The 11,113-nt window shown below is 39.2% G+C and overlaps 1 protein-coding gene across 1 annotated transcript; it reads right to left on the reverse strand.

Moving 5' to 3' along the window:
* Window positions 1–1,007: 1,007 nt before the first annotated feature.
* Window positions 1,008–10,051, reverse strand: LOC137378207 (serine/arginine-rich splicing factor 6-like). Its single transcript, XM_068048393.1, has 6 exons — window positions 9,845–10,051; window positions 7,140–7,300; window positions 6,424–6,542; window positions 6,129–6,331; window positions 3,944–4,039; window positions 1,008–2,199 (listed from the first exon to the last, which is right to left on the reverse strand). The coding sequence occupies exons 1-6, from the start codon at window positions 9,949–9,951 to the stop codon at window positions 1,827–1,829; spliced, it is 1,059 nt and encodes a 352-aa protein (XP_067904494.1). The 5' UTR covers window positions 9,952–10,051; the 3' UTR covers window positions 1,008–1,826.
* Between the last annotated feature and the right edge of the window lie 1,062 nt (window positions 10,052–11,113).

The following is an 11,113-nucleotide window of genomic DNA, read 5'->3' on the forward strand; positions in this document are numbered from 1 at the left end:
TTATAGCAGTATTGTGGCAGCATCTCCACCAGACTACAGCAGTTCAATGTAGGTCAGAAACACGTTCCCAAGGACAATTAGGAGGGTCAATAAACACCAGCCTTGCCACTTAACACCCACATCCCAAGAATGAATTTAAAAAAAAAATTTGTAGAACCTTATCCAGCAAAAACAAAAATTCAATTATCAAACATACCAGTTTGTCAACTTAGAAAGTGACAAGAAAATGCAATATTGTAAAGTTTGAAAATTCAAACCAGAGTTTCAACTGTCAAGCCTTTTTAATTCATCAAAAGCTAGTGTAAATAAGGTTTTTCAGATCTTAGTACAAAACTGAGCAACAAGCATTCAACTATTTACAGTAAAAAAAAATCAGCTGAACGGTTTTAGCTCCTACAAATCACCTGATGCCAAGCATCAGTTTCAGTTCACCCACAATAGGGAGAGAAATTAATGCAGGAGTCAGCTACCATCCTCATCAACTTTGCAGTAACTACATTGCAAAGACTGAAAGTGGATGGCTCCTTCACTCCTTCTGAATTCTAGATCTCTGCTCAGCCAAATGTTGAGACATGTAGTCTACTTTACAAATCAATGTTTTTCCAGAGAAAAGGAAACCTGATTTTGCTTTAACAAAACTACTACTGAACAATACATTTGCAAAAACATTGTGTTATACATTTCATGCCACACTAAGTTACTATGCACTGCTAGAAGAGGGTAACTGCACTGTGCACATGTGCTGCAATAATGCTAATTAATTGTAATCTATACAAGATACTTTCTGGATCTGTGAAACAATGGCACCTGTGTAAAATATCCATAATATCCTAGGAATTCTTGAATGTCATTGTATTGAAGTCAGCTTTTGTATCTTAACTTGATGCTCCAACATATAGTCATCCTGCTTAGAACAATTTGAAGGGTTTCTTTAAAAAAAGATTTATCATATTTTACCAAGATATGCATTTAAACATTTAAGACAAAGCAGTGAAGTCCACAAGAAATAAAATTACAAAAGTTGCAATAAAATGCTTTATTGAAACCATGCACATTTCAAATATGTTCCAGGTGTAGAAAAAAACATGCATCTGTAAATGCTGGTCTGCACAAAGATCAACAATCTAAATTAGAATAGATTACTTTCATAAGTGGAGACTGTGCACATTCAACTGTAAAGAATGCATCCCATACAATACGTACAGTGTTATTTAGAAGTCATTTTAGCCTACAAAACTCTGCTCAGCTACATGTAAGCTTGACAAGATTACATTGTTAATATGTATGGTTTAACTACATATACACCAACCATGATAGATTGGGGTATCTAAGCATGACATTAGATACTTCAGGAAGCATTATACACAATTATAACCTTGCCACCTCCATTAATGTACTTCTATGCCTGCTGCATACAAAGTTATGCCAGGGAGCTGAATTACTTTAACTTTTAAGGGGAAGTTCAATAGTATTACTTGTAAATTTAAAAAGTAGAGTTTTGGCACCAAAATAAAGTGCAACTATCAAGATGTTCTGCGATAGTTCTCACCACAGTAAAATAGGAAAATAAAATATACCCTCAAATAGCACATTACACTTTGAAAAGGTTATCGTTAGAAAAAAAAGCAACTGCCATATGTGCACTTATTGCTTAACAGAATTCAGTAATATGAAGGTTTATGTACAATCATCCCTATACTGCACTCTACACTAGAAAGAAAGACATCAGTTTGAAAAAATCTGGAGTTTCAAAAGTTGCATTTACATATACAACAGCTATTTTAAAGAAAGCACTCTGCTTGAATTCAGAGTTGAGAGGTTTGTAGCTAATCCTTAGAGCCAGATCTAGATCTGGACATGGATCTAGATCGGGACCGAGACACCGATCGAGAATGAGATTTGGACGGAGACACGTTTTCTGATCTTGGCTTTGATTTAACTGGTGATGTAGGAACAGACACTTCTCTTGATCTGGAGCGGGACTTTGAACGCGAATGAGACATTGATTTAGCATCTCCTTTGCCATTTACTTGTGGGGATCTAGATCTGCTGTGTGATTTATTATTCAATTCAGATTTCGATTTGCTTGGAGACCGGGAATGAGAGCCCTTATCAGACTTGACTTTGGAATTACCTCTTGATCTAGATTTCCTTTCTGGAGACTTTGATTTGGACCTGGAACGGTCCTTGTTATGTGATCTGGAGTTAGAAATGCAAAGGAAAGTTATTGAATTTGAAAGCATCAACTTTTTTGCATAATAAATTTAGCAAGACAGACAGTTGTAAGAGATTGGACAAACATCCAAATTGAATAGAATGCTAATGACTCAACAGTTTAAAAAAAAGTTTATTCAGCAAGTAGCAAATGCAAACAGATCAGAAAGTGCTCAGTATGCAGAGCCAATTGATCACTGCCTTAACACTGGAATCATTCAGCCTCCCCCACTACTTACCCAGCTTTGGAAAAACAAAAAAAAAAGTCACTAAGGGTTCTCAGTTGGCTGCTATTCAGCAACCCCAAAATGAAGTGTAATACCCAGTAAAGACAGGATCTGATGGAATGTCACAGCCTTGAAATGTTAACCGTTTCTCTCTCTCCATAGATGCTGCCAGACCTGCTGAGTTCCAGTACTTTTTGTTTTTATTTAAAAGGGCAGGATCAAGTTTAGCCCTGAAAGCTACCCCCAACCCTACTGATGCTGACTAATAATGACTACTTGTTACATAACAGTCAATACCATGGATAAGGGAAAATTAGACAAAAATGGCATAAATTGAACCTAATGAACTGATGTTCTAATTCAAAAATGGGGAGGGGACCTGGGGAAATACCTGAAGACATCAAAAGCATAAATCACAGTGAGTACTACTTAACCAGAACAAAAAATGAGGTGATTTCCATATTCACTTGTAGATGCAACCTTGTACAGGTACAAAAGTATACAAGTGAACCAGCATGAATCTACCTATGAAACTAAAAGTTAGGTTCCTATGCAAAATGTCAAACTCCAACCACTTGCATTGATTAGTGAAATTAGTTAAACAGAAAAAGCACTTAAAATATTTTTGTGGCAAACTTCAAGAAATTTTTAATCTACTGTGGCTGATGCAACATTTGGAATTAAGTAACCTTTTTCTGCAAAGATATAAACAGCAACTTTACAAAAGGAAGTCTGGATCTCTTAATTCAAAAACAAATGCATTAGATACAATGAGCATGAGCACAAGTCAATTGTTCCTAAACATTACTTTGATACTGGCTCAAAGATTAATGCGTCTTGACTCAACTAAATAGCTAGCAAATTGAGAATAGGGACTTAGTAAAATAACTACAAAAATGACCCACTTCTCCATCCATCCACCCTAAACAAGCTTAAAACTGGATTGCTCACAAAGTTCAATGGCATAATACAAGTACTGTTTTTGGGCCACAAAATGCAAATTAATAATTCCATAACAGGCAAGCTACTGATAAAGACAGAAGCTGTGTACTGATTAGGACCAATAACACAACAGTGGTAAAAACAAAGTCTACAAAATTCAAAAGGGGGGGAAAATTAAACAAAAGAAACAAATGAGATGGAGTTGATTGGCAATCTGGCTGTTTGTTTAAAAAACAGAGTTCAGGGCCATACTATATTGGATGTACCAAAATTCTACTCATGGCCATTTTATCTCTGAACTGTTTCAATTATACATAACTCCATAAATATTTTTATATTTACCTGTGCAAATTAATGTAACATTTTAAGAGTTAATTAGGCAGTATTACATACCTTCAGTAATAAGCTGCAATTCATTTCATTTCTACCATTTTGCATCAAAAGTACAATTTCTGTAAAGTTAGATCATGTTAAAAGCTCACAGACCCAACATATACCATGCAGAATGTGCCTTCCAACAAAATTTAGCACATACAAAAACCATTCAACAATTTACCTACCGAGAACGTGATCGGCTCTTTGAGGCGCTGCCAGATCTGCTTCTGCTGCTCCTACGGCTTCTACTACGAGAATGACGACGACTTCGAGACCTAGACCTGTGAATTAAAATATTACTTGAAAGCAATATGGCTACCCAGAAAAACCTTGAGAGATTATTTTTTGTCAGCTATTTTATGTTGAAAAATGCACCTCAGCTCATGTTTCTCAGTAAACCCATTTCTAGTTGAGGACAGTATGTTTTATAAAAATCATTCCTATCTTTATAACACCCAGATCAGTTTAAGCATTAAATAGACAAGGAAGCGCACAGCATGCTGGTGATACATATAGATCTTGCACACTGAAGAAATGGGAGCAGCAGTAGACCATATGGCCGATCGAGCCTGCTCCGCCATTCAATACGATCATGGCTGATCCCATGAGGTACTTTCTGGAAGTATAATCACTGTTGTAATGTAGAAAACTCAGCCAATTTGCACACGGTAAGCTCCCACAAACAACGTGTTAAATCAGCAGATAATCGGTTTTTGCGACATTGGTTTGAGTGATAAATATTGAACAGGATACTGGAGAGAATTCCCCAACTATGTGATCTTTTATGTCTACCTGAGAGGAAAGGCAGAACTTTGGTTTAACTTCTCATCAAAAGATTGCACCTCAGAAGGTGCAACACTCCCTCAATAATGCACTGGAGTACCAGCTTGAATTTGTGAATTCTCTGGAAGTAGAATTTGAATCCACAACCATCTGACTCAGAGGCGAGAGTCCAATCACAAAGCCCAAACAGCTGTGTTGTCTACAACCACATCATCAATGCCCTTCGTTTGAATGCCAATGAAATCTAACTCTCAGCTCAACAAGGTCAGCCTTGGGTTCAGTGGTAGCAGTCACACTGCTGAAGGTGGTTGTGGGTTCAAAACCCACTCAAGACAAACATATAATCTAGGTTGACACTTCAGTGCAGTACTGACAGGCTACTGCATTGTTAGAGACTGCATTTTTCAGAAAATACATTAAAAAAAATTAATCTGCTTTCTCAAGTAGACACAAAAAATGGCACTACTCCAAGAAAAGTAGGAATCCTCCCAGTGTCCAGACTAACAAATTTTGCCCAGATTACTTGGTCATTTATCATATCTGGAACACTAATGCGTGTAAACTGGCTGCAGTGTTACTCTAGAAGATCCTGAGGTTGTGAAAGCCATTACGATCGCAAGTTCCTCCTTTCAACCAACCCATGCTCATAATCTTCTCTCTGTCCTACCCACAGTACCAAGACTGCCTTATCAAGTCAACAATGCTATCTTGCTAGGCTGAAACATCGTATTCCATTGTTAAACATTCGCAGCTGCTTTGGTCTAGCTTCATGGATTTTGCCAAGGCCTGCATCCTGATATGATAGGGAGGTTTTTATGCTCGTGTGATTCCAAGAGCATGACTTCCACTTATACAACTGTATCACCTATCTTTTTCAATTTCTTGCCCAACTCTTTGTACTGCATCTTCCACCAACCCCTACTGCCCTCTGTTTTGCTGATCCAAATCAACCTCTGCAGCTTCCATCTGTACTGCATTTCAGTTCAATCTCCACTATGAATTGATTCAGCAAATCCGCTTCATCAGTGACAAAGCTTTCGACCACAATATCCTTAACTTCACAAAACTTATAAGCCCATATGCTTACTACATTTCTACCAATCTTTGAAACCCCCTCAACTTGCATCTTCCACCAACCATCAACATTTGCAGTCCCCCCCCACCCCACGTGTTGGAAATAAAAATATACTAGTCAGCATCTGTAGAGAAACTTTTTCATTTTAGGTAGAATCCTTTTTCTGAACTCAAACATTAACTGGGCATTTTCTTTCTATAGATGCTAACTGAAATTTCCAGTATTTTCTGTTCTTAACCATCAATTCCAATGTCTGATCCTCTTGTAAAGTCCCTTCAGATGTTCTACCACATTAAAACATACCATATAGTTGGCACTGCTGTCACAACATCATGAGGATTTTATAAACTTATTCTTATAAAGGTGATACTAAGTTAGCTACCCCTCTGCTTGGAATACAATCTCTACAGGGCAAACTAATTACCAAAGATGTGGATACTGGCAACTTTAAAGGAAGATATTTAATAGAGCAAATATTTCTCTGAAAGCTTGCACTGAAAAAGATTACTCACCGTGACGGACTACCAGAGGAAGAGCGTCCATTGCGGGGCCGGTCTTCAACCAATCTAATCCTTCTTGCATTAATTTCGCTGCCATCCAGCTTGTCCAAAGCTCGCTTCATATCAGAGTAAGATCTGAATTCAATCACACCCTCATTCATACGCTGCTTATGAGCGTCTGCATAGGTCACTTCTCCCGCTTGTCTCATGAAATCCTTCAAAAATAGAAATAAAAAGCCAGTCAGAGAACAATGAAACATCAACATTAAATATTACCTGGAAAAATATCTGTACTCCGAATATTAACTTTTAGATCTTGCCAGCTGCAACGGCTTGAAAGATTTTCAACAATGAGCCTGAACTCCGTTCGGACAGGCGGTCCATATTTCTCCCGTCCATTTCTTCGATATCCATAACCACCACCGCCTTAAGAGGTTTAACAGAAAGTCAGTAAGTACTCAATTTATGACAAATCTGTAATATTTTGAATGAGAATGAAAACAGATCAAAATATTAAGTAAGCTCAGTTAATAATTACAATTCATAGATTTTGTATTTACACTAAATGCTACAATTATGTTACCATGCATGTCTGCATATATTTTGCCAAATATTAAAACTAAATATTACATTATGTACTTACATTCTAGCAGATTTTAGAAGTTTGGTACAACACACATATGGTAACAGGCACCTAGTTCAGATTAACCAGTAATGTCTAACCCTTGGCATCCTCATCACCCGGGGTCTAATGGCAAAGGCAGCTGTCGTCATGGCTTCCATTAGGTCAGCCAAACGCCAAAGGCTACATATTGTAAGGCAAAGCCAAGGTCAATCGGAACGGGCAGACATCTTAGCCTCACTGGATTCTTTTAATTAAAAGATCAAGGTCTCGTTAAAAAGGTTTGGATGAACACTTTCATTGTTATACAATTTAAAACAATAAAAATACCGTTAGAAATTTTAAAAAACAAATTCAAAAATTAAGCAAAGATATGTTGAGCAAGATATTAAACCACTCACTGCGACCGCCACCACCACCATAACCACCGCCATAGCTCCCATCACGACGTGGTCCTCTAGCATGCTCCACAATTATGCGCTCGCCACAGAGCTCTTTCCCATTCAGTTCATAAACTGCATCATCTGCATCACGTGAATCTTCAAACTCAACAAATCCATACCTGGGAAAAAAAGAGGGGGGGAAAATTAATCAATTAAAACATTTTAGAAAACTTTCACATGGTTCATATGATAAACAGCTTACATACAGTTTCTTCTGATATTAATCAACAATTCCCTTAAACACCCCCCACCCCAAAATAAATGGATAACAATTGATACTTAAATGGCTTCTGCAGGTCCATTCAAAATTAGGAAACATGAATGAATGGAAAGACAATGGAAAGGTAAGAGTTACGAAGTTTATTTTTTTTTAGGTGAGGGTTAATGTTACACGTCTTGAGTACGACTTTAGTCCTGGGACTGTCAGTGGACTAAGGCTAAAATACAAGAATAGTTGTAAATTTAAAAATTAAAGCTCATGGTGCAGGGGGTAACATATTGGCATGGACAGAAGATTGGCTAGCTAACAGGAAACAGAGTAGGCCTAAATAGATCATTTTCTGGTTGGCAAGATGGAACTCGTGATGTGCCAAAGGGATCTGTGCTGGGGCCTCAACTTTTTACCATTTATATAAATGGCTTAGATGATGGGACCAAAGATATGGTTGCTAAATTTGCTGATGATACAAAGATTGGTAGGAAAGTAACTTGTGAAGAGGACATAAGGTAGGCTACAAAGGGATACAATAGGTTAAGTGAGTGGGCAAAGACCTGGCAAATGGAGCATAATGTGGAAAAATGTGAAATTGTCCACTTTGTCAGTAAGTATTAAAAAAAGGGCAATGCTGAGATGCAGAGGGATCTGGGTGTCCTACTGTATGAATCGCAAAAGGTTAGTATGCAGGTACAGCACATAATTAGGAAAGTTAATAGAATGTTTTTGTTTAACACGAGGGAAATTGAACACAAATGTAGGGAGGCTATGCTTCAGCTACACAGGGCATTGGTGAGACCACATCTGGAGTGCTGTGTACAATACTGGTCTCCTTATTTAAGGATGTCAATGCATTGGAGGCAGTACAGAGGTGGTTTATTAGACTAATATCTGGAATGGGCAGGCTGTCTTACGAGGAAAGATTGGACAGGCCAGGCATGTATCCACTGGAATTTAGAAGAGCAAGAGGCAACTTGATTGAAACATATAAGATCCTGAGGGGTCTTGACAGGGTGGATGTGGAAAGGATGTTTCCCCTTGTGGGAGAATCTAGAACCAGGGGTCACTGTTTAAAAATATGAAGAGAGTTGAGAATTTTTTTCTTTCGGAGGATCGTGAGTTTTTGGAATTCTCTTCCTCAAAAGGAAGTGGAAGCAGAGTCTTTGAATTTTTTCAAGGCAGAGGTAGATAGATTCTTGATAAGCAAGTGGGTAGGTGGAAATGTGGAGTAATCAGTTCGGTCATGAACTTATTGAATGGCGGAGCAAACTCCAAGGACCGAGTGACCTACTCCTGCTCATACTTCGTATGGTCGTAAAATTAACATTTAAAGCAATTTCCTCTACTTCGAATCATGAAACTCAGCGTCAGCTCTCTGAAAGAGAATCACTTAATCCTATTTCCTGCCCATACCCCAAACCTACTGAATTTATTTTACAAATATGCATTGCCCTTTTAATAGCCAATATGGATTCTGCTGTAATAAAGATTCTACTTTCCCCACTATCGCTGGTACGGTATTTCACATTCCGACGCTGCAGATAAATTTCGCCCAACATTCGGTTGTTATTTTGGCGACCACCTTAAAATTTGTGCCCTTTAATTACGGAGTCAAAACTAACGAAGACCAATTTTCCTCTTCTACTTCAAAACCCCTCATTACACACACGCTGCAATTCCAATGTTTATAACTTTTTCGCATCTCGGATCAAAACTGTAAATTTGAGATTATTGCGGTTCTATCCAACCACTTCCACAACCTCTTATTTTACAAGAACTGTTCAAATACCACACTCTAAACCGTTGCAAAACCGCCACAAAGACCACAATTTGCAAAACAAACTGGGTTAACAGCCTGAACACCTGACTGTAAAAAAAAAAGAGGAATTGATGACGATTTGTGTCGCTCCCCAAATCATTTCTTTAATTGGAAAATATATTAATATGAAAAGGTGCACGCAATGCAAAAGAGTAACACACTGAACTAGGATGGGGAGGCTTCTTCATGTTGCATTTGCCCCTAAATACAAATGCAATTTCAATATGAATTAAGTAAATGCAAACAAAGCAGTGCAACTGCCGGGGAGGGAGTACCCCCGAGTTTTATGCAGAATGCACGATTTAAAAACCCGGGCTTGATCTGTAACTCCCCCATGTTCCAGCTGCTAACCCCGCAAACGCTCCACCTCCTGCCGCCATTTTATCCCCAATACCCGCTCATCCACGCGGCACCTTCCCCACCCCCTTTCACTCAGCAGCAAAATGAAGGGATTCCCAACTGGCTCATTCCAGATCCGCCAAACTTGCGGGAGGACAAAAACCTTCCACCGATCCCGAGGGTGCAGCAGATGGGAGTGAGACGGATGCGATGCCGGGTCCAGAGGGTAAGCCGGGCCGCGCCCCCATTCCCTCCCTACCCCTCCCCGGCCACTGGCCGTGTAGCCCTCACCCATTCTTCAGATCCACCTCCAGCAGCTTCCCGTAACCCTTGAAAAACCTTTCCAGGTCCTTTTCGCGAACGTGATAACTCAACCTCCCGACATAAACACGCGGCATCGTTTCTATTTATTTTCAAATCTCAGAGCGAGCTCGGAGCGCCGCTTTATTTTGCCTTTGTGTTTCGGCAATGACGTGAAACACCCCCTCCCCCACCCGAAGTCTCGCCGCGAACGTCAGCGAAACCCGCGCTCAGCTCATCTTACGTCATCATTCTATGCGCGCTATGTCTTCTGGGCCTTGTAGTTCTCCTAATTTTTTTGGTTTTGGGACAGCCAACTTTACATCATCCTGCCATTCACACCTACTCCAAACACATCTGCTCTTCCTTTACGAAAGCAAAAAAATGTAGATGCTGGAATTCTGAAATTAAAAACAGGAAATGCTGGGAATACTCGACAGATCAGGCAGCATCTGCAGAGAGAAACAGAGTTGAAGTTTCAGGTCCATCATCTTTCATCATTCTGGGAAAAGTTAGAAATGTAACAGGTTTTGAGCAAGTGAAATGTGGGAGGGTGGACGAAGAACATCAGGAAGGTCTGTGATAGGGTGAAAGACAGAGATTAAATGACAAAAGTGTTTGTGAATGATAAGAAACTTGGAAACATTGTGAACTGTGAGGAGGATAGTGTAGGACTTCAAAGCACACAGACAGTTTGGTGGAATGGGTGGCAAGTGGCAGATGAAATTTAATACAGAGAAGCATGAAGTGATTCATTTTGGCTGGAAGCACACGGAGAGCCAACATAAAATAAAGGGTGCAATTCTAAAGGGAGTGCAGGAGTAGAGAGACCTGAGTGTATATATGTGCATAAATCATTGAAGGTGGCTTCATTAATAGGGGCATAGAGTACAAAAGCAAGGAAGTTTTGTTAAATGTATATCGAATACTGGTTCAGCCTCAGCTGTAGTAGTACTGTGTCCAGTTCTGGCCGCCACATTTTAGGAAAGATCTGAACGCATTAGAGGGAGTGCAGAAAAGATTCTTGAGAGTGGTTTCAAGGATAAGGAACTTCAGTTACGTGAATAGATTGGAGAAGAGAAGGTTGAGAAGAGATTTGATAGAGGTGTTCAAAATCATGAGGGATTTGGTCAGAGTAGATAGAGAAAAGCAGTTCCCATTGGTGGAAGCATCGAGAACAAGAGGTCACAGATTTCAGGTAATTGGCAAAAGAAGCAATTGCAACATGAAAAACTTTTTCATGCAGCGAGTGGTTAGGAA

This window comes from Heterodontus francisci, chromosome 16 (genome assembly GCF_036365525.1).
Source record: "Heterodontus francisci isolate sHetFra1 chromosome 16, sHetFra1.hap1, whole genome shotgun sequence".
NCBI classification, from domain to species: domain Eukaryota; kingdom Metazoa; phylum Chordata; class Chondrichthyes; order Heterodontiformes; family Heterodontidae; genus Heterodontus; species Heterodontus francisci.